The 23,413-nt window shown below is 48.2% G+C and overlaps 1 protein-coding gene across 1 annotated transcript in view; it reads right to left on the bottom strand.

Annotated features, from left to right (window-relative positions):
- Positions 1-23,413, bottom strand: part of si:ch211-286b4.4 (SCO-spondin) — a 48,166-nt gene that overhangs the window by 21,150 nt on the left and 3,603 nt on the right. Inside the window, exons 6-42 of the mRNA XM_064303301.1 lie at positions 22,904-23,053; positions 22,318-22,497; positions 21,534-21,650; positions 20,680-20,829; positions 19,342-19,494; positions 18,010-18,225; positions 17,272-17,376; positions 16,092-16,236; positions 15,289-15,500; positions 14,846-15,064; positions 14,218-14,324; positions 13,983-14,136; positions 13,786-13,885; positions 13,285-13,451; positions 12,550-12,783; positions 11,987-12,174; positions 11,471-11,576; positions 10,900-11,050; positions 10,347-10,486; positions 9,536-9,682; positions 8,998-9,126; positions 7,546-7,701; positions 7,134-7,250; positions 6,745-6,906; positions 6,120-6,338; positions 5,787-5,948; positions 5,558-5,668; positions 4,955-5,170; positions 4,443-4,621; positions 4,124-4,226; positions 3,288-3,446; positions 2,911-3,073; positions 2,354-2,457; positions 1,847-2,026; positions 1,374-1,580; positions 688-1,059; positions 1-91 (exon numbers count right to left, since the gene is read on the bottom strand). The exon at positions 1-91 is cut by the window's left edge and continues 59 nt beyond it. Of these exons, the coding sequence (XP_064159371.1) occupies positions 1-91; positions 688-1,059; positions 1,374-1,580; positions 1,847-2,026; positions 2,354-2,457; positions 2,911-3,073; positions 3,288-3,446; positions 4,124-4,226; positions 4,443-4,621; positions 4,955-5,170; positions 5,558-5,668; positions 5,787-5,948; positions 6,120-6,338; positions 6,745-6,906; positions 7,134-7,250; positions 7,546-7,701; positions 8,998-9,126; positions 9,536-9,682; positions 10,347-10,486; positions 10,900-11,050; positions 11,471-11,576; positions 11,987-12,174; positions 12,550-12,783; positions 13,285-13,451; positions 13,786-13,885; positions 13,983-14,136; positions 14,218-14,324; positions 14,846-15,064; positions 15,289-15,500; positions 16,092-16,236; positions 17,272-17,376; positions 18,010-18,225; positions 19,342-19,494; positions 20,680-20,829; positions 21,534-21,650; positions 22,318-22,497; positions 22,904-23,053 (5,971 nt within the window). The remainder of the gene's footprint in view (positions 92-687; positions 1,060-1,373; positions 1,581-1,846; positions 2,027-2,353; positions 2,458-2,910; positions 3,074-3,287; positions 3,447-4,123; positions 4,227-4,442; positions 4,622-4,954; positions 5,171-5,557; positions 5,669-5,786; positions 5,949-6,119; positions 6,339-6,744; positions 6,907-7,133; positions 7,251-7,545; positions 7,702-8,997; positions 9,127-9,535; positions 9,683-10,346; positions 10,487-10,899; positions 11,051-11,470; positions 11,577-11,986; positions 12,175-12,549; positions 12,784-13,284; positions 13,452-13,785; positions 13,886-13,982; positions 14,137-14,217; positions 14,325-14,845; positions 15,065-15,288; positions 15,501-16,091; positions 16,237-17,271; positions 17,377-18,009; positions 18,226-19,341; positions 19,495-20,679; positions 20,830-21,533; positions 21,651-22,317; positions 22,498-22,903; positions 23,054-23,413) is intronic.

Below are 23,413 nucleotides of genomic sequence, written 5' to 3' on the forward strand. Positions count from 1 at the left end.
CCTGGGGGGCAGGGGAACTCGGTACCCACTGCTGCCCCTGGTGGGCAGTAATGCCCCGATGGGCATGGCTCAGGCTGAACTACCCCTTCCCCTGCACCATGCAAAGAACAAAATGCTAGTACAACAATGCTAATGATGCTAACACTGGTTAAATAATTCCCAGCACCACACAAAGTGCACAGTGTACACCACCAATGCTAACAACACAAACACTCAACGAAATTTATAAAGCTGCACCACATCCTGTTAGCAGGTTTGTCAACATAGCTCTGTAAAGTAAGTGTACAGATGAATCACATGCTTGTGTATTGGTGCCTGTGGCTAACAACACATTAAGAACATAAGCATGCTTGAATGGAACAGACTATTGAGCACATCTAATTTAGCCTGCTGTTGGGGGCAGGGGTTGCCTAGCCTGGTCCTGGAGAGCCCTACGATCTGCTTCCTTGTTTTCACCTTAAAATCAGCAACCAGTTTTCCCAGGTGAGTTTGGCAATTACGTAATTGATCAATCTATCAACTGCTGTAATTGATCAATTAAGTGCTGATAATGGCATTTGCTGCAGGCCTCCAGGAACAGGGTTGGCCAGCCCTGGTCTAGAACATATCCACAACTGTGCTAAGCCTGGGTCTGTGCTTGCCCTACTGTATGTGACTTATACTGGTAAATGACAGTGGCCCCCCCACCCTGGCAGAAGTGACCGGCAGGGCAGGCCACGCAGTCGTCCTGTCCGGCGTTCCCCCTCCTGGGGCTGAAGGTTCCCGGGGGGCAGGGGGCGGGGGCGTCCGTGCCTGTGGGACAGTAGTACCCGGTGGGGCACAGGTCAGGCTCCGGACTGCTGGATCCCCAGGCACAGTAGTACCCCTCTGAACACAGGCTTACGATGACCCCCTGCTGGCAGAAAGCCCCTCTGGGACAGGGGGACCCTGTCTGATGGTCAGTAGGGTTGGGCACCTGGGCACCCCCGAAACAGAGGAACCCTGGCCTGCAGCGTCCCGTGGGCTCAACCAGCCCCTCTGACCCACAGAAATATCCCTCTGGACACGGCAAGCACTGGCCTGAGCCACAGCACACAGGGAGACAAAACAACGCAAAATCAACTTTAGGATTTCATTCTGAATAAGTTCAATGTTCACTCATGATATTATTATACTATTCCCAGGCCCGGGACAATAATATTTACCACAAGCTCACAGGGCCTGTGGTCCCTGGCCCTGGAGGAGGGGGTGGGGGAGAACTTATGGTAAATAATATTGTCCCTCTGATGGTGGCCCAGGTTATCTTACCTCACACCTCATAGCAGTTATTAGACAGACTGGGGAGTGTGGACTCAATCACTCAAACGCAGGACCTGCACACAGCGCAGTCTCACCTGCAGCACTGAGCCCCAGAGCTGAGCTGAATGTGCCTTTAGGGCAGGGGGCGGGGCCAGCCGGAGGGGTCTCACGGGGACAGAAGTACCCCGCTGGGCACGGCAGGGGGGCGCTGGCCGCGCTGGAGCCCTGGGAGGGAGGGGGGCAGTGAAATCCGGGAGGGCAGGGCGTGCACTCCATCTGGCCCTCCTGCCCCTGGAACCAGCCTGCCGTTACACATACACACATTAATATTACACACGTTATGCATGGACGCGTTACACATGTTACAGATGGACACATTACATACATAAACACTGCACTCAGACACATTACAGACATGTACTGTACATTATGCCAAGACACACATTCCCACACAGAGAGTGAAATGAACAAACACTTGTTACTGGTTTTAATTTCACTCAGTGAAACAGTCTATATAGGGCACATGATGTTTCATAGAGAATGTATGGAGAGGAAGTCCTGGCTTCACCAGCAGGGCACGCCATGCAGTCCTCTATGCGCCGTCCGCCGTTGTCTGGGCGATGGGTGCCAGCGGGGCAGGGGGCGGGGCTAGCAGTGCCACTCTCACAGTAGTGCCCAGGGCTGCACACGCCCCCAAACGCACTCCGATCTGGGGCGGCACTCTGCGACCCCTCCAGGCAGAAATAGCCTGAAATCATCAAAGGCACAGCTGTACACAGTATTACAGTTTACACACAGTGCTGTATAAACACAAAGGAGCCCTATCTGAGCTTTTCCTTATGTCCTCAGTGCTAAAAAAAAAAAAAAACAGGGAGCAAACTCACCCAGAGCAAACTAAAATATTCATGTTTTGGTTTAATGATCGGTTGTAAAACTGTGCCCATATATTTTTATTTTAATCTACATTTTATGAGCCATTTTTGTTTGTGTATCGCAAAATAATGTCTGTGAACAGATGTTAGGGTGAAAGTCGTATTTGAGACGGCTCTATAGAGCATGAGTATTCAGTCCATACCTGGCAGGCAGGGTCCGCTCACTGCACTCAGACCGGGCTCAGAGCAGTAGTGCCCTGGACTGCACGGGCGACACTGTGAGGGTTCAGCCAGTCCACTCTGCTCACTGCAAAACAAACAACCTGTACCACGTCAACCACAAACACCTGAACCACAGCTACCACAAACACACTTACACCATGACAACCACAAACACCTGAACTACAGCTACCATAAACAACCTGCGCCATGACAACCACAAACACCTGAACCACAACTACCATAAATATCCACACCAGGACAATCACAAACACCTGAACCAGAGATACCATAAATATCCACACCAGGACAATCACAAACACCTGAACCAGAGATACCATGAACACCCACACCAGGACCATCACAAACACCTGAACCAGAGATACCATGAACACCCACACCAGGACCATCACAAACACCTGAACCAGAGATACCATGAACACCCACACCAGGACAGTCACAAACACCCAAAGCACATCCACCACAAACAGTGAAAGCGAGTGAAAGCAGGTGTGTGTGCACTGTATAACCTCAAGGGTACCTGAAGGTGCCTTTGGGGCAGGACCTGGGGGAGAAGCTGCCAGCAGGGCAGTAGAATCCTGGGGGACACTGGGCCCCGGTCACTTCGTCAGTGGGGGACGGGAGAGGAGATCCCCCAAAACAGAGGAACCCAGCACTGCAGGGACCCGTGGGAGAGGTGTTCCCTTCAGATACAAAGGTCGGTCATCAATTCTCAAATCATTTCATGAGTGCTTTCATAACTCTGAATGTGTCGTTTCATACTGCTACACAATCAATCATCACTCAATCAACAGTTAACAAAAGGACAATTCTGTGATCAGTATCATAGTGATCTTTCAGGATGACCTTGTTCAAGGAGGGGTTGACTTTGATGACATCTTATAGCTTCCTGTGTACCTGAACCTTTACAGTACATTCCAGGGTCACATGGGGTGCACTCTGAAGCTTCCGTCAATCCTGAGTGGTTCCCATAGCTACCAGGAGGACACAGAAGTTGACTGGCTGTACCCATGGGGCAATAGAATCCCGCCTGGCAAGGCATTGGGTGTATCATTTCTGGAGGATATACAAATAATACTATCTTTAAAATAAACAAAAAAAAACTGTCCAAATTAATCACCAATGCTTGCCTTTAATATGCTAATACGTGTTGTGTCAACAACATTTTAAGCAACGTTATTGAAAATCCTGATTCATCCTCAACACTGGCAGCCAAATGTTCTCATAACATTATCGCGAACATTCACGTAATTTAAAACCGAAATTGAAAAACTCAATAGCATTCCTGCAATGGTCCTAGTGACTTAAAAATAGCACTCATTGGGTAACCAAGTGTTCTGAAGTATTCCTCTGTGGTGGGCCAAGCAATTTCTGAGATTAAATGCATTTTGCAGAGCACAGGTGCAGGTAATACTCCATTAGATCCTGTCAGTTAGGCTCAGCGGGCGCAGACGTTCTCCGTACAAATATTGTAACGGGACTAATCTCAACGGCAAATAAGAAACTAAAATATCCAATTTGATTCCAATCGAAATCCGCTGGCATTCTCACTCGAGGGCGGTACACATGGAGGCAGGAACATTTCAGCGCTTTTCAGCTCGAATCAGGTAATGAGTCACCGTCGCCTACGTAACCGAGGAAACACGACGTGATGAAATGTACAGGAAATGCTGAATCTCATTCAGTCTGATCCCATTACGGTTTGCTTTATTCGTAGGATGAATTGTGCTTACCTTCCTTAGGACAGACAGACCCCGCAGGACACACGGCACATGCCTCCTGACCCTCTCTGGGCTGATAGCTGCCAGGGGAACAGGCTGTCTCTCTGGCGCTCCCCTAAAAGGCAAACGGTACGCTTGCATCATAACTGTGCCGCACCTGGGTCACGCCTACATCACGCCTGCATCATGCCTGCATCACACCACTGCTTCAGCTCTGCAAATGAGTCTTTATGTCAAATGAACCTCAATGACACTTCCTGGTTAAATAGAGAAATCTCAGGTTAATCCATGAAAAGCATTGACTGCTGGGATGTACATGGGACGCACTGACCTGCGGGCAGAAGTGACCGGCTGCACACGCGTGTTCAGGCGGCCTGGAGGTGGCCTGGCCCGCCGGACAGTAATGGCCGGCTGCACACGGGCCACTGGGGACCACCAGCCCACTATGACTGCAGTAGTGACCGGGGGGGCAGGGCGGGCAGTCCTCCAGAGCGGATCCACCAGGGGCGCCTTCCGAAACGAGAAGCAAGCAGATCAGCATCAAGGGCCATCTGGGGCCCAAAACAGGCATGGGACAGGGCTGGAACTCCCTCCCAGGCATAAGGAATAGAGACAGAACGCTTGGCACGAAGAAGATGTGGAATGGGGGAGAGACTGCAAACAACAAATCAGTGTTTGAAGGCAGGACCTGTACTTTATTGAGGTGAATTTGTATCGATTTGGACTTCAGTTCCAGCTACATAGCCATTAAACATTGTTTAGGGCCTCCAGCTTAGAATCCACTGAAATTCTTATCACAGAGAGCACACAAAGGAAATAATAGATTTTTGGATAAAATCTTACTTTGGAGGGTGCCCGGAGGGCAGGGCAGAGGGTAGGGAGTGCCCAGGGGGCAGTAGTTTCCAGGGGGGCAGGGGGAGGTCTGAGGGTGGGTAGAGCCTCTGGGACAGTAAAACCCTGCTTCACACGGCCCAGAGGGGGAGGCAAGGCCGGTCTGGTTACAGTACAGACCCTGATCACATGACTTGGGTGCAGATGATCCCTCAGGACAGTAGAACCCTGTAGCAGAAATGGAGAGAGGAGCAAGAGAATAAGAGGGAGAAAGACAGAGTAAGAAGAGTCAAATCAAATATATGTGTTAAGTTCAGTCAGTTAAACCTAAGCCTGTTCCCTGAAATAGAATAAATAATTGGCATTGTCATTTAATTACAATTGTCATTTAACAGGCTCACAAGTCAAAGTCAACAAGATGAACAACAGGGAAGTTATCTTAAAGGATTTTGAATACACTAAGCACACACAAAAATGTGTGCAACCACACACAAAATTGTTGAAATTGCTGGGATATTTGCTGGTATATGGCAGACTTGATGTAGATTTTGCTTGGTGCCATTTAACATGTAGAATACAAAGTGGCTGTGAGTAGAGTATCTTGCATTGTTATACCCTGAGGGCAGATATCGCCTTTGAAGCTGGCACAGGTGATGTCCGTGTCATTCTGAAGATTTGCAGGGTGAGACAGGGCCTGGATGTTTCTGCCCATCTTCTCAGAACCTTCTGGAATCAAAACAGCACAGCAGAACTAATATTTTCCAGGCCAACAACCCTACCCAAATATACCAATTTTTTTTTTTTGAACTGAACCGAAATCAGTTCAGAACAGGAGTGCATGTACCTGGAGTGTGACAGGTTGTATTCCGCCCCCAGGAGCAGAGGGAATGCATGTCATTGGCTGCCTTAAGGATTACATCACAAGAGCAGCCCAGATCAGAGGAGGTGGCTTGTGGTGTGGCAGTCTCTGCTCCCTCAGTACAGTAGTGACCTGGAGAGCACAATCCTGCAGACCACAGCACAGAATATCAATCTTTATATGCATGTCTTTCTTTCTGTGCTATCTACCAACTCACAGGAGAATATAATCAAATGATGATAGTATGATGATATGATTATACGAACTATAAATAAACATACTGTGTTGTGTGTAAAAGAGAAATGCGGAATCACATACCAGAGAGGTGTGGGGCCCCCAAGGAGTCACAGTAGTGGCCTGGAGGGCAGGGGGTGCAGAAAGACGAGAATGGGGCACCCTTATTGGGGAGGTAGGTGCCCATGGGACAGGGCACTGGAGAACTGCTGCCCTGGGGGCAGTAATGCCCTGGGGGGCAGGAGTCGCCGTAGGCCTGAGAAAGCGGAGCTGGCTCCACTGCTCCAAGGGTGCAGTAATGACCTTTCAGAGCAACAAGTCAAAACCTTAAATCAACTTAAACCGGTCTCAATTTCCGTTAATTATTTAACATTTCTACAAAGTGCATCTTTGGTTAACTATCTGATTACTGAACAACAGTATGTCTGCTGGAAACCTTTGTGCAACCCTATATTTTATCCATAATGATCATATTGTATATTTTTCACAAAAAAACTCCCAAAATGTGATTTCCTAGGAGAGTCAGGGTAGAAAAAACATTACATGTACTGGCAGTGGAAGTCACATACCCTGGATTTCCATTACAGTGAGAGAAAATTAATTACACAGTATATCTTCACCTTTATTCTAACTAACTGTAGTCAGGTGACCAGGTGAAAGTGCAGAGTGTCGGCGGTCGGTCGTTATAGCAACCCTGCATGCTGCTGACCTGCAGAGCAGGGCCCTGTGGGCGTGGTCAGTGCGCTCCCGTTGCAGTAGGACCCAGCGGGGCAGGGAGCACACAGCTGCTGGGAGTGTAGGCCCTCTGTCTGACCCACGGTCCCCCCTGGGCAGGGCACAGGAGCAGACACACCCCCCTGGCAGTAAAAAGCTGAAGAGGCGCATAAAGATAAGCCGAGAGTTCAATTTACCCACAATGCAGTTTGGCTATAACTTGCAATAACGGCTTTTTTTGTCATTTCACATAACATTCAGCAGTTTATGATGGTAATTAATCCACTGGCGTGATGTGTGGATTTTAAAGCAACTGTTTCCTGGCTTGACAAATCTAGTATTCCTGTTCAGAAAACTTTTCAATATCGTGCGGCTATGTGTTACCTGGTGGGCAGGGACTGCAGGTGGACTGGGCAGGTAAAGGCTGATGAGTACCAGGTGGGCACACAGCTGGCTTGGCACTTCCAGACGGGCATGCGTGTCCTTCAGGGCATCGATGCTCTGAAACCCAACAGAACCCAAGAAACACATATTAGAAAGTTAACTCTTCAAAAGTCTCGAAACCAAGTAAAGAACAGCCCCGTAGAATAATCCACAGAGCACAGGCATCATGCCCCGTGGGGAACCTGAGCGGGTAAACCAAATAGTTCAAACAGAAGGTGCAATAACAGCAGCTGCGTGTGGGAGTTCTGTGCCAATTATGGAAAGTGGTAGGCAATTAACTTAAAAGGGCTGTTTGGTTCTCTTTCCCTTTAGGGCCCTGTGAACTGCCTTCTCCTGATCTGACACGTCGTACCTGGCAGCTGACCCAAGGATGACCCCACCGGACAGAACCAGCCTTCCGGACACTCCAGTCCTGCTGACCTCTGACCCCACTCAGGGCAGTAGAACGCCGCAGGGCAGGGCTGACACTCGGCCTCTGACTGGGCACCATATTTGCTGAGGAAAGTGCCTACGGTGACAGAAACATGACAACACGTAAGCAAATAAAATACACAAGTGCATATGTAACACAGAAAATAGCAAGTAGACAGGGAGACAGTGAACTTTTAAGTGTGCAAGTTTGGGCAATACAGAAGATATGCATCTTAATAGCTTTTCCTAGCTCTCCACCCTTTGCAGCTATAACAATCTACTCTTCTGGGAAGGCTTTATACTAGATGTTGGAGCATTGCTGCAGGGATTTGCTTCCATTCAGCCAGAAGAGCATTAGTGAGGTTGGGCACTGATTGGGTGATTAGGCCTGGCTCGCAGTTGGCTTTCAAATTTATCCCAAAGGTGCTGGATGGGATTGAGGTCAGGGCTCTGAGCAGGCCAGGAAAGTTCTTCCACACAATTCTCGACAAAACAATTTCTAGATTGACTGTGTGATTGGGGACATTGTCATGCTGAAACAGGAAAGGCCCATCCCCAAACTGTAGGTGAAGCACAGAATCATCTAGAATTGTATGCTGTAGCATTAAAACTTGCCTTCATTGGAACGAAAGGGCCTAGCCAAAACCATGAAAAGCAGCCCCAAACAAAGGGGTGTCCAGATACTTTTTGGTCATATAGTGTATCTATGGCAGGCCATATTTGGAACCCAGGCCACTGGAATAGCCCCTGTAAACAGTATTATGACTGTCTGTGCTATGATGTCTGCCATCAGTAATGCCCAGTGTCCTTAAATCCTCAGTAAATGCCCAGTGTCTTTAAATGCTCAGTAAATCAGAGTCTTTAAATGTTCAGTAAATGCCCAGTGCTTTCACCATAAACATTTGCAGTAACTAGCTGAATGATGCAGGCATTCAGACTGAGTAGCCTTTTTTCATTACCGATGACACTAGAGATTAAAAAATGTTGGCTTGCTCTGGTTTTATATAACACCACTTCCTTGATGAAGACGGTATGCTGAAGCAGTTAAATATTTCACCTGGTCTTTAATGAGAAACATTGTGGATCTTTTCATATATTTTTTCAAATAATTTAGCACTGATAATGCAACACACAATTGCTCTATATATTTGTGGTCAGTTCTATCACCGCTCGCTCACTGGTTCGTGGAACAGCTGGAATATGTGAATGAAGAAAGAACAGATGGGCTTCATGAAAGCATGCAGGTGGGATTATGAGCCCAAAAAAGAATAAAGGATTATTAATGGGAAAAGGAATGTGGGATAGACAGCAGTCACAGAGCTGCACCTGTTGTGTGTGTGTGTGTGTGTGTGTGTCTCACCAGGACATTAATAAACTGGTGTTTGCGCTTTACCTGGCGGGCAGGGCAGGGGCTGGGCCCCCCCCGCGGGGCAGTAGTGCCCTCTGGGGCACACGCCTCCTCCGTTCTCCCCCGGGGCGGGGAACGCCTCGTCCGAGAGGTTTGACTCATGCGCGGTGCTCGCTGAAGACCAAAAATGGGACACGGAAAGATGTCACATCTCATCAAGAAAAACAAGCCCAGTTCCAGACAGCGGGATGTTTCCTAAACTAGCTTCCATCAGCAATTATTTGTATTTACTCCCAAGAGTGCTTTCTACCATCTGTCCCTTCTTTCCGCTGCTTAGTCTGCAGGCATTGTGTCAGAGGAGCACAGCGAATGCCCAGCTTGCTTAGGCAGGCTGCAGGTCCCAAATAAAGCCACACCCCTGTAGTGATGTAATCCAGCCAACACAAGCCAAACCCCGCGTTACTCCAATTGTGCAAACACCCTGCAGGACTATTCGGACCATGAGACACACTGGAACCCAGTGCTACAGCTTGAGGATGTGAACCCAGGGGCTGTTGAGGATGTGGGGGTGCCAGCTCCTTACCTGTGGAGAGCTCCTGTGGCTCTGCTGAGCTGGATCCCAGGCTGCAGTAGTGGCCCGGACTGCAGGACCCGGACGGGGCGTCCAGCCCAATGCCTGCGCAGTACTGACCTCGTGGACAGGGCAGGCAGGCATCCACAGACGCCGCCCCTGCAGACGGACAGCACAACACAGGCCATTATGCTAACTCAACCACTTCACTGCACTACATTTATATTAACTTAATCACATCACAGCGTACACAATTACACTAACAGAAATTCAGCAACATAAGGACACATCATTTTTCTAATGCTAACTCAGCCATATTTTGTTATTACACTAACCTCTACAATACTATAGCTCAGAGGATATTAAAAACTTAATTATATTACAGAACAAAACTTTAACTTAATTCGACCGCATCATACTCACAGCATTACACTAACAAAGCATTTTCCTAATGAAACCTAACCACAGCAAATAGCATTAGGCTGAATTCATTTGGGCACTCCAACTCCCCGTCAAATTAGCAAAATGGGAGGCGACATTCAACATTTTAGTCTTTCAGCTCACATTACGGCTACATTGCAGTCCTTAAGCTTTATCTCCGCTGTGTTCTCCTCAAATCAGCTTACACATGCATATATTCAATGCATTCTGTAATCATGAAATTAAAAAACAACCCAAAGGATGCGTATCTAAGGAGAAGTTTAATGTCGTTACAGCCTGAGCACTGCATAATTGCAATCAAAGCCTCTGCCATGGTCTTTGTATTTTTAACCCGAATGTATTTTACGACTCCTCCTCATATTCTCTGCTTTTGTTCCGGCACCTTCTAAAGGGTTATATGTTCCAGGAGGGCAGGGAAGCATGCTAACGGAACCCTGTGGACAGTAGGTCCCTGAGGAGCATCTCCCGCCACTGGCATCACCAGCTGGCTGAGGAACCACAGCACCAAGGATGCACAGATACCTGGAGAGAAAGAAGGGGGGAGAGAGAGAGAGAGAGAGGGAGAGAGGGAGAGAGGGAGAGAGAGAGAGGGGGAGAGAGAGACAGAAGAGAGAGAGAGGGAAGAAGAGAGAGAGAGAGAGAGAGGGAGAGAGAGAGAGAGAGAGAGAGAGAGAGAGCAAACGATTCATCAGCACTGTCAAACTGACTCAGAGTCCGTTGCTTTTTACGGCCCACTGGCTCCAGCATAAACAGAGAGCTAACTTATTAACGTGTCAGCTCCCTTCACCCTCGCAGTATGTCAGCTGAGAATAACCGCGCGCGATAACCGGGACAGCGCCCCTCAATCACGCAGGGCAGCGCGACGCCGTTAAACTCAGACCTATGCACAGGGCCGTCAGAAGACGGATGACGGAGGTGGCGTGCGGCGCACTCACCCGGCAGAGCACTGCCCCGTGGGGGCCGACAGGCCCGCGGAGCCGCAGTATTTACCCGGGGGGCAGGGGGCACACTGCTCGGCACGGGACACCCCTGTGCGGTCACTGAACGTGCCCACTGGACACGGGAACTCCACCCCGGACTTTGCACCTACGGGTCATAAGACCACAAGAACACGTTTCGCTAACTAGCTATCAGGAACCATGGAAGAAAATACTCTGTCTGGTTGATAGCATTAGCATTCCTAATTAAATTCAAAGAACTTATTTATTGCTCCAAACATATTGTTCGGTCAATGTCACATTAAATTGCATAGCTCACGAAAATGCACCATTGACAATGTGAGAATAAATTTTAAAAATGTTCTGAATGACTGTATTGAAACAAAATTCACTGAACACTGCTAAATTTCTGTGAAAGGAAATGTTTAACTAGGTAAATACACACTTGCTAGGCAGCAGGAAAAAAAGAAAAATCGGTACTGTTATTGGAGGAGGGAACCCACAACATCATATGAGCAGGTCACATGTACACTGTGAGATGTTATAGAGACAATGCAGCGCACACTACCTGGCGGACAGTAGTGTCCTTTCGGGCAGGGGGAAGGGGTGTGGCCAGTCTCAGGGTGGGAGGAGCCTGTGCAGAAATGTCCAGCGGGGCAGGGAGCGCAGTCTGCCTGTAATATTGAATTACGTGATTAGATTTGTCTCATTCTGCTGTAACACAATCTGAGGCAAAAGCATTTGTGCATTAAGCAGACCCCCACATTCTTAGAGAAACTGGCGGTACTTTAGCTGAGCCATTAAGAGAAATGCAGGACAAAGCACAGCGTAAGTACTGTATAAATTACCAAGAGCAAGATTAATAGCATTGATTTACATTTTATGGCCATAGCAGACGACGATGGGCCGCCCAATTAAGGGCACAATGGATGTGACCCATCTGGGAATGCAACCTACACTCCAGCTTCCTAACCATTACGCTACTCTGCAGCCTAATTCACAAACATTTGCCCCTAAGCACCCTGCCGAGGCTCTAAACAAAGCATCATGGGAGCTGAGAGCCCTGCTCCTTTCACACCCGTACCTGCCCAGGCCGGTCCTGGTAGGTCCCTGGGGCACAGGGACTCTGGGTGGCACTGCCAGGCGGACACCTGTGCCCAGGTGAGCAGGTGTAGGAGGTGGGGTTGCTGGAGTTCTGTCTCAGGGGGCAGTAGTACCCTGCCTGGCAGAGGCCAGAGGGGGCAGAGAGTCCAGGGCTGGCACAGGAGAACCCTAAAACAGAAAAATCCCTTTACAGACAATGCACACATAAACATTTGTACAGCTTTACTGATAACACTCACAGCATTCTCTAAACCCATGTGATTAGTCCTACAGGCACCATTTATTCACACACACTCCTGTTTTAGAGCCTCCTGAACTCTGATTTCTGCTTGTCTGTCGAACGCACTTGAAAAATCATAGCAGAACATGCAATGCCCTCACATCAGTCCTCTGTAGTTTCCAACTGCAGAATGTGTTTGTTCAAGCATGCTGACACAGAAAATAATGATGTTAAAAGACACATTAATATGAAAGAACAGGGGTTAAAATAATAGGAGTCAAAGCCACTGTCTACTGAACCAAATCAATGATCATAAAACTGACCGGCTGGACAGGGCAGGCAGTGGGAGAGTTCTGTGTTCCCGCTGGTGTTACTGTAGTGACCCACAGGGCACTGTTTTGGGGAACTGGATCCCTCCAGACAGTAATGACCTCTGGGACACTTGTCTCCCGTCTTCCCATCCTCAGGTGATGGGGTGGCTGCTCTGGCAACGCAAAAGTGCCCAGCAATGCACGGTCCGGATGCTGCACTCAGCCCCGGAGTACCGCAGAAAAACCCTGAACACAGAGCAGGGCTGTCACACTTACACCACCCTGAACACAGAGCAGAGCTGTCACACACCACGCTGAACACAGAGCTGTCACGGCACTCTGAACACAGAGAGAACAGAGCCAGCACAAAATTGTGCAGAAAAATGTTGGTCTGTACATTGAGGTTCTTGGACAAGCACCAGCTCTCAAATTTCAGTTAGAAACCTCAGTAATTATTTGCAGTGAAACAGTAAAAGCATCCTGTTATCCATTTGTGACTGGCTCTAGACCAGAGTTTGCAGTATTAGTCAGTCTGTCCTGTTGGCTAAGAACAAGAGCTATTCATTGGAAAACTGTTAATATTAATTACCCGAGCAATGCGGCTACATGATATCCTTAAAAGGCAATGAAAGATGACTCTTGTAGACCGTGTCTATAGTTCATGCTCCATAGTTCCTGGATGAGGAGCCATAGAGGTTCCCAGAACCCTAGTGGGAGGCCCAGTGGGCCACCTGTTGCTTGCTGTACCTGGGGGACAGGGCAGGCAGTCCTCCAGGTGGCCCTTTCTTGTATGGGGGTTAAATGTCCCAGCCGGACAGGGCTGCTGGTATTTTGAGGTGGATCCCACAGGACAGTAATGGCCAGTTGCGCATTCATGACCCTGATAGGATGAACCATTGCCCGGACAATAATATCTGCGCAAAAACATAAGAATGAAGAAGGAAATTTCCGGTCATTGCAGGCTTATTAGGGTGACCAATAAATTATGGGGTCAAATTGATATTGTGTGTGTGTGTGTGTGTGTGGAGAGGGGGATATGAGAAATGGAGAGGGAAGGAGACAGCACAGATCATCTAATCCTTATTCAGTAGCTTATATTCTGCTTTAATTATTCGGTTCATTGTAGGAAATAATGAAGTGAATGCTGTTCTTGCTGTGACTGAATGACTGCATGCGCTGTAAGTGTAATGTATCCTCTGAGGTAACGTGGGTATGGGGGGGGGGGGAGCAGGGGGGATGGAACAGTACCCCCGGGGACATCGGCTACAGCTCGCCTGCCCCTCCACGGTGCTGAAAGAGCCCTCTGGACACACCTGTGGAGCCGCCACGCCCTTTGGGCAAAAGTAACCTGCACTCAGAACACAAGGACAATGCGTCATTACAGGGACAGGGAAGGATGGATAGAGAATCATGTTTTCTAAATGGGGGAGGAGTCAGTGAATCACCTGGGGGACAAGGCCCGCCCCTGCCATCTCTGATTGGACTGTTGGGGAGCACTGCCCCTCGATGACAGAAGAATCCTTCCCAGCATTCCCCGCTGGGTGAGGTCAGCCCAGCAGAACGGCAGTAGTGGCCAGGAGAGCATGGCGTGCAGTCGTCCTGTGGGAGAGCAGCACAGCTGTCACAAAGAGCGAGGGACACGCCCTGACAGAGGAGGAGGAGGAGAAAGAGTCCCGTTACCTTGGAGACCAGCCGGGTCAGATTGCTGAAGGTGCCCTCCGGGCACGGCTGTGGCTCAGCAGCACCCCGGGGGCAGTAGTGGCCAGCAGGGCATGGTCCCCCCTCCCCTGCACATGAGTCAAAACATGCTGGAGCACACTTTAGCACACCTGAGCACAGCACTGGAACTATGCACTTATCCATCAGCCAGTCTTAACACAGTCTCAATTGTACACTGTTAGAAGGACCAGACACTTTATGAGTAACATTTGATGGGAAAGTACAGAGTTGAGAGTAAACCAACATGTTTGTTGGAAAAAAAACTTTGTGGGGTACAAGACATCCTATAAATGTTGATAGTGAAAGGTAGACTACCAGAAGCATTGTTTGTTGGAGGGAAAGGTAGACTACCAGGGGTACTGTTTGATGGAGGGAAAGGTAGACTACCAGAGCCACTGTTTGATGGAGAGAAAGGTAGACTACCAGAGCCACTGTTTGATGGAGGGAAAGGTAGTCTACCTGAAGCTAGACAATGAATGCATCACTAATACAATGTACCATGAGTTTGAAACTAAGAGAGGAATGTTTAGCCAAACTTTCCCAATGGAAGATGAGTGAATGTTCCAGAAGACTGCAGCAGGTGAGGTACCTGCAGAGTCAGAGTGCGGCTGCGGAGAGGCGTTTCCCCCGGGGCAGTAATACCCCTCCTGGCAGGGCCCGGTGACGGCGGTGGCGTTCCTCTGGCCGCAGTAGTGGCCGGGGTCACACTCCCGGCACTCAGAGATGGCGGTCAGGCCGGCGTCTGCGCCGTATGTGCCCTCAGGACACGCCCTCCAGTCATAGCCACTCCCCTCAGGACAGTAAAAACCTGCAGGATACAAAGAGCGTCCATTATTCTCATCGATGAGATCAATTTAAACAGCGCAGACCAAAAGAGACAGAAGTGAGGAACACAGCTGTGCGGTGAGGTAATTACCACATGCTACTACTGGTGTGTCTATCACTAACATGAACTACAAGTAATGATATGAATGCTATCATTTCTACCAAAACCAATATGATTTAATGTGGTGTAGCTGCAGTGACACTGACCTGCTGGGCACAGCTGTATGGTCCCATTCATACAGTATCTGCCAGGGGGACAGGGCCAGCATGCAGTGGCTTGTGTTACAGTAATAAAGGTCCCTGGCTCACAAAGGACAGGCTGACTGGTTCCTACTGGACAATAGTGCTGCTCTGGGCAGCGTCCCCCGGTCCTGTTGTCAGAGGGGGTTGGGGTCACTGCTCTTTCAGTGCAGTAAAACCTGTTTAGGACAGTGAAAGCATACACTTTAACCAGATGACAACGGTCATTATCACAGCTGATTTTCAGCAGAGAATTTTAGGCGCACATCTACTTTAGCAATGTTATATAATATCATAATATCATTAAACAGATTTTTGTTCTAGCCCAGCACTAAGATGCATAATTCAACTAATCAAAGCGCTGATTGAAGGCTATTATTGTTTTTAGAGATCTAGTTCTGGGTTAGAACAAAAGCTTGCACTCACACCAGCCCTTCTCACATGAAGCTGAACACCCGAGTAGCTTCAGAAAGTCCTGTGTCAACCTTCTGATGCTGAATGGCAGAAGTCTAACCGACCCTACATATAAATGATGTGCATGTGCTGTCAGTAAAAAAAGATGCACCTCTCCTCAAATTGCTGCTGGTTCTCGGGTAGCAGTGTGGACTGTAGGGAGTAAACTACAGCTGTAGGGCGTCACAGCTGTGTTTTGAACATGTTTGGGGACAGCAAAAAAGAAAAATGAGGACCCTCTTCTTTATGTGAGAGACGCCATGGCTGATCTGGTGCCAGTGCTTAAGAAGAAATAATCTACTTATTTAGGGGCATACCCTGCAGAACAGGGCCCTGAGGGGGTGCTGAGGCCCGGGGTGTCACAGTAAAAGCCACTGGGGCACGGCTGACACTCCTCGGGGCTTTTACACCCTTTGCTGTTCCACCAGGTGCCCAGCGGACAGGGCACGGGGGCGACGGTGCCTACGGGCAGAGCACAGGACACAGAGCTGGTGAGCAGTGCACTACATACTACAGTCTGTACTGGTTTCACATTCCTTCTGTATATGCACTCACCGCAGTTTCCATTATATTTCACAGTTACTATGATTGACTCCCCTTGCGTTGGAAACTGTGATTTAGACTGATTACCCTCACAACGTCTGCCAGCCAGATTCAATGCTCCAGAATTTATCTGCTTCTTTATAATACAGATCGACCTTATTAACAATATGTAACAGCATGCCACATATTTTACCTCACGCAATTTATTCACTAGTTTATCATGCTATTTATATTGATAAACTACTGTAAGGCATGTTGATGTGAGGCTGGAGCATGTAACAACTGTGATGTTCAGACCACAGTACCTTCAGATGATCTTTCTGTCTGACAGATTTAATAAACCAAAAGTGAGCATTGCGTTGCACTTCTGCATGACTTGGAGCTAAGAAAAAGGGCCTGTTCCCCTTCAAGCAGAATACAATCTGTCTAGCGTAGGTGTTTAACTTCACTGGCAGAGACGGGGCAACACTGCTGTCATTTGGGCCTGCTGCTGCACAGCTGATTTCCTGAGAGAGATGCATATTATAAAGAGCAGCCTCCACCAGGACTGTGTTTAATGAGGAACATATTCACACACGATTTCCATCCAAGCGCTCCATCCGAGACTATAATGCACACAAAGAGGGACAGTGCCACCTTCAGGTAAAACAAGGCATCCGTGGGCTGAATGTTGTTGCCCGTAGAAGTAGATACACCTGCTCTATATATTTTACTATATGAACAACTGCACTGCAACATAGTAACTTGCAATTTCCTTTTACATATGTACATTCTAACATTGACATATGTACATAGTAATATAATGCACTGATAAACAGCGTATATAAAACATTTCTGGCCTTTTAAACTTTATTATGCACATTCTGCTTTGCTGTTAGTAGACCTGTCTTTAGCTAGCTTAGCAGCCTGAGATGTCTCCTGACCCCTGACTGTGTGGGCAGTGGAGGATGTTACCGGTGGGACAGTAGTAGCCAGCAGGACAGGGGACGCCAGTGTCCCCCTCAGTGGGAGTGGGACTGCGTGCCCCCTCTTTGCACCAGAACCCAGCATGGCAGTCTCCTGTCCAAAACACCAGGACACATTTCATATAGCTACCAATAACTCTACTAATTTAGCTCGATTCTAAGCTAAGTTCTAAATTTAACTTAGAAGTCAGGCAAAAGCCAAACATAACCGCAGATTATCATGATGGGATGGTTTATATATATTGTCATTGTGGTGCCAGGAAAGGAGATGGGGTGCTGTCCACCAGGTATGGCCACAGCTGTGATTCATTATAATCACTACACAACCAAATTATTAGGCCATATTAAAAAAGCCTTGGAGAGGATGGTTTGGGGACTGGCTGGTTGGTTTTGTGTGTTCCTTTTTCTAGTTTCTGTTTTTCCTGAAACTAGAAAACGCCCTTTTCCTCTTCTGTTGACTGAGTGTTGACAATTTCCTCCTTTAGGGTTTGAAGTTTTTGTTTAGTTTAGTTTTCTGTTTGGAGACTTAATAAAAGGCAGCAAGCCACCCTTCCTTTAGAGTTTATTTGCCCGTTCACCATATGATACAGAGGCCCTCTCCAGCCCTGCATCACAATATATATATAAGCCGGCACATAAATAAAGAAATTGTAATACATAAAAACAATGAGACACAAATAATACACCAATTTACCAGTTAACCGTCTGAATGGGTCGCCAGTCTTACCTCCTGGTTCTGACAGCCCTGCAGCGGGGCAGAACTTCCCTGGGGGACACATCATGCAGTCTTCCAGGCTGATCCCTCCCTCTCGGGGGTTGAATGTCCCCATTGGGCAGCCAAACTGGGCGGCCGTGCCCGTTCCTGGGGGGCAGTAGTGTCCCCGTGGGCAGGGCCGGGGACCGGTGCCATTAACTGCTCCGAAGTGCTGATCACAGTAATATCCTGAGGGGGACAAATTTCAGTATTTCTGGAGGGCAGCACCCGGGCAAGTCATGGCAAGCACTCATTTTCTTATTCACAGCCCATTATTTCAGCAACGTATTAGTACAGTTATTTTATTGTTTGGAATACACTTTATCCAGAGTACCCTTATCCAGTAATCACTAGTTTAATGTTTATGTGCAGAAAAATCGATTATAAAAATGCCCTTTTGCATCAGCCATTAAATCTGAACTTTTCCTAATGTCTGTTGAACATATTTCCCCTGCAAATGGTTAGATTCCCTTCTATTTCAATAAATAATATGTACCTAGAAGAGTAAAATAAGCAGGCTTTGTTGTTATAGATAGACACAGACTGACAGACAATTTATGAATTAGCTTTGTCACCACAAAACACTAGGTTGACAATAATATTAATATATAAAATAATTGTTAGAGTGGTGACCAGGAATCACAGGTAAGGTAATGTCATTCAGGAGGACATTTCTGCTTTACTGTTTGACCATGTGAGAGACCATGTGTCACTGTGGTGTATGTAGTAATGTCATTCGCGCGGTACAAGAGACCAGGGTTTGGTTCACACCACTGTCCTTTTTTTGTGAGAAAATATTTTTTACGGAAACAGCAATAGCAAAAGACAGCAAGTTATTGAATTCCAATGTATCGTTGCCCCCCAAAAATGCATTCTTAAAAAAGTATTAAAGCAGATCAATAACAGATGTAGCACCATAGATTTTTGGTAGCACCACAGAGAGGATAGATCCAATTATTTTAGAAACCCCCCACACGGCCTACCGAATATATAGCTTACAGTTGCTACCCATACTTCATCTATACAGCCCGATATGTAATGAAGCAGTTCAGATTAAAAACTCAGAGTCGCAAGCCATGTTTCTTAAATGCTATTCGACCTGACCTTCCCAGCTACAGAGACATCATCAAGGGCAGTATAAATCCTCTGACACTTAAGGAGAGAACGTGGAGGCAGTTGAGTCTTTAAAAACCCTGTTACCCTAATATACTACACGATTAATGTGTGATGTATCACGGCTTCATTAAACCAAGTCACGTCTCAGAAGAGATGAATCACGAGTAACAGGGCTCTGGTTTGCCTCACCAGGCTTACAGGCCAGGCAGACAGGCTGCTTCTCCCGGTCCTGGTACATGCCAGCAGGGCAGGGTATGGGGGCAGGGCTGCCCGTGGGACAGTAGTGCCCTCCTGGGCAGGGTTCAGCTACCCCGACTGTTTGACCTGGAGGACACCAGTACCCTAATGCAACCAAACAGAGAGGAAGAAGGGACATAGGTTTTCACAGTGGGAAGAGTTTGGTATGCACTGTTCTAACATGTTACTTACAAACAGGAAAGGCACTGCATTACTTACTAATGTAACAAACAAGCATATGGTTTTCATGAGTATTAGCAGATAAGGCCCAGAAGAACAGGCTCAGAGTAGCTCACCCAGAGGAACAGACTCAGAGGAGCTCACCCAGAGGAACAGGCTCAGAGTAGCTCACCCAGAGGAACAGGCTCAGAGGAGCTCACCCAGAGGAACAGGCTCAGAGGAGCTCACCCAGAGGAACAGGCTCAGAGGAGCTCACCTAGAGGTACAGGCTCAGAGGAGCTCACCCAGAGGAACAGGCTCAGAGGAGCTCACCCAGAGGAACAGGCTCAGAGTAGCTCACCCAGAGGTACAGGCTCAGAGTAGCTCACCCAGAGGAACAGGCTCAGAGGAGCTCACCCAGAGGAACAGACTCAGAGTAGCTCACCCAGAGGAACAGACTCAGAGTAGCTCACCCAGAGGAACAGGCTCAGAGGAGCTCACCCAGAGGAACAGGCTCAGAGTAGCTCACCTAGAGGTACAGGCTCAGAGTAGCTCACCCAGAGGAACAGGCTCAGAGGAGCTCACCCAGAGGAACAGGCTCAGAGGAGCTCACCTAGAGGTACAGGCTCAGAGGAGCTCACCCAGAGGAACAGGCTCAGAGGAGCTCACCCAGAGGAACAGGCTCAGAGTAGCTCACCCAGAGGTACAGGCTCAGAGTAGCTCACCCAGAGGAACAGGCTCAGAGGAGCTCACCCAGAGGAACAGGCTCAGAGTAGCTCACCCAGAGGTACAGGCTCAGAGTAGCTCACCCAGAGGAACAGGCTCAGAGGAGCTCACCCAGAGGAACAGGCTCAAAGTAGCTCACCCAGAGGAACAGGCTCAGAGTAGCTCACCCAGAGGAACAGGCTCAGAGTAGCTCACCCAGAGGAACAGGCTCAGAGTAGCTCACCCAGAGGAACAGGCTCAGAGGAGCTCACCCAGAGGAACAGGCTCAGAGTAGCTCACCCAGAGGAACAGGCTCAGAGTAGCTCACCCAGAGGAACAGGCTCAGAGTAGCTCACCCAGAGGTACAGGCTCAGAGGAGCTCACCCAGAGGTACAGGCTCAGAGGAGCTCACCCAGAGGAGCTCACCTTCGCTACAGGGTCCTGTTGGTGCCCGCAGGCCTGGAGCACTGCAGTAGGAGCCCGCTGTACAGCGCTGGCACTGAGCCTCACTGGAGATGCCAGCTACTGCAGAGAAGCTGCCAGCTGGGCACAACCTGGGCTCTCCTGAAGCGTTACCTGTGAGAGGGACACATGGCACACGCTCACCTCACCCCCTCTTCCATTCCCCCTGCAGGATTTACAGACCTTTTCCCCTGTGGTCTACTCAACCAAAGAATAAGACAATGAACACACTAAATAGAAAGTGTGCACTAACAGGTCATTTTCAACGAGTAAACAGAAATAAAAAACGAAGCCAAACATTCTGTTGCTTCTCAGCGAGTGTCGTTCCTGGTGATTAAATGCCAGCACTGTGGCTCCACAGTGTGTCAGTCAGAGTGAGATACTTATTCGTTAGAGACCGTCTCATAAACCTGGATGTGACTGGTCTTATTCTCACCCTGGGGACCTTATTAAATCACCACTCCTGTAGAACAGCACTGAGACACATCTCAGATACATAGCAAGTTTAATTATCCTTGTGGAAGCATGAATATTTCTGCCTTGTTAAATATTAAAACCTGTCAGAGGTTGTTCTTGGATGAGTTCTTGGAAAAGAAATGGTGAGTGTGAACTGTATTATTCTCCCATTCAGGCTGTCAAAGACTTGCATTTATTTTGCTTGCTGAATATTTTTTTCACACCACTGGACACACCTTGCATTATGAGGCTTAGCGGTTTCTCAAGAAGGTCATCCTGCATTCAGTTTAAGTCCCTGAGCTACCAGTCAGACTCTCTCTGACAGCCCTACCATGCTGCTGGTGGTCTGCTGGCATAGTTACCACAGTATGTCCCGGGGGGGCAGATGTTTCCGGTGACTGCATCGGTAGGCCGGGGACGTGTGGCTCCTCCACTGCAGTAATAACCTGGAGAACAAGGGCCCACAGGCTGGGCCAGTCCTGTAGGGACACATGTAGACACTGCTCAAATACCCTAATATAACAGTGCAAGCTCACCATCACTGTTCATACACCCCAATACACCAGTACAGCTCACCATCACTGTTCATACACCCTAATACACCAGTACAGCTCGCAATCACTGCTCAAACACCCTAATACACCAGTACAACTCACCATCACTACTCTAAAACACCAGAGAGCCCTATGACAGCTTATTGTAACCAGATGCACAGGTCCTGTCTGTACAGTAGAGCCCTATGACAGCTTATTGTACCAGATACACCGGTCCTGTCTGAACAGTAGAGCTCAATGACAGCTTATTGTACCAGATGCACAGGTCCTATCTCAACAGTAGAGCTCTATGACAGCTTATTGTACCAGATGCACAGGTCCTATCTCAACAGTAGAGCTCTATGACAGCTTATTGTACCAGATGCACAGGTCCTATCTCAACATTAGAGCTCTATGACAGCTTATTGTACCAGATGCACAGGTCCTCTCAACAGTAGAGCTCTATGACAGCTTATTGTACCAGATGCACAGGTCCTATCTCGACAGTAGAGCTCTATGAAAGCTTATTGTACTAGATACACCGGTCCTGTCTGAACAGTAGAGCTCAATGACAGCTTATTGTAACCAGACGCACAGGTCCTGTCTGCTTTACCTGTCGCATTACAGAAGGCCCCAGGGGGGCAGGGAAGGGGTTCAGAGCTTCCCGCGGGGCAGTAGTAGCCCTCCTGGCATCGCCCCCCAGTGGAGGTGGCAGGGCACAGGCAGTTTGCATTGGTGTAGTTGTCCAGGTCAAACGGCTGAAAGTTCCAGGCTGCAGAGACACAAAACCAGCCTGCAAAGAGCAGGCAGGCAGCCGTCAGTGGGATTACACACCTGGGGCCTCCTGTACTGCTGAAACCAGAAATGTGACAGGGATCATAGTGTACCGATGTGTAACTATACACAGGAACCTGACCAAAACCTCACTACAATAGCTCTCTTCCAACCAAACAAGCCAGAATAACACAGAGGAATGCACTCCAAAAAGCCTGCTGACAAGAAATACTGTCTATTTGAGAAAACATTAAAATTTGTACATGTACACATCTTGTAAAACCAAACTTTTAAAAAGGAAATATTTTTAAAATGTGAAAAACAGTAGACAGACACATACAGATCAATTTTAGATGCCATCTATCTGGATGTATAGATGTTACTCCCCGAGGGGAACAGAGTGGTCTTATTGATGTCGTACTGACCGGCTCTGCACTTCCCTGAGACGATGGTGAGCCGCTCCTTCTCGCAGTAGTGTCCGGGGGGGCAGGGCAGGCAGCTGTCCAGGCTCTGGGTCATGGGCTCCGGGTTGTAGTAACCACGGGGACAGGGGTACTGTGTGGCATGCCTTGTGCCTGTGCATGCAACACCACAGCCTCATGATGTTTCACAGAACTACAGCTGTATGTTACACAGCAACCAAGGTCAGGGGTCAACTGCGTAGTCCTTACATTAAATTACTACCCCTGTACAATTACGTCTCCCTTAAATCAAGTTTTTATAATTATTGCATTATAATAAAAATGACAATGTGGCATCAAAGTGTCTTATCTGGTGCTGAATTACTCACATATTAAAGAGAAAACTAGCTCCAGACTGTTCAAAGGCTTGAGTCATACGTTTGTCAGGGAAAGAGGGTGTGATTTTATATCACTGTGGCAGTGGAATCCAGGGGGCTGGGGAGAGGGTGTGATTTTATATCACTGTGGCAGTGG

This window comes from Anguilla rostrata, chromosome 12, assembly GCF_018555375.3.
Source record: "Anguilla rostrata isolate EN2019 chromosome 12, ASM1855537v3, whole genome shotgun sequence".
Classification (NCBI taxonomy): Eukaryota; Metazoa; Chordata; class Actinopteri; order Anguilliformes; family Anguillidae; genus Anguilla; species Anguilla rostrata.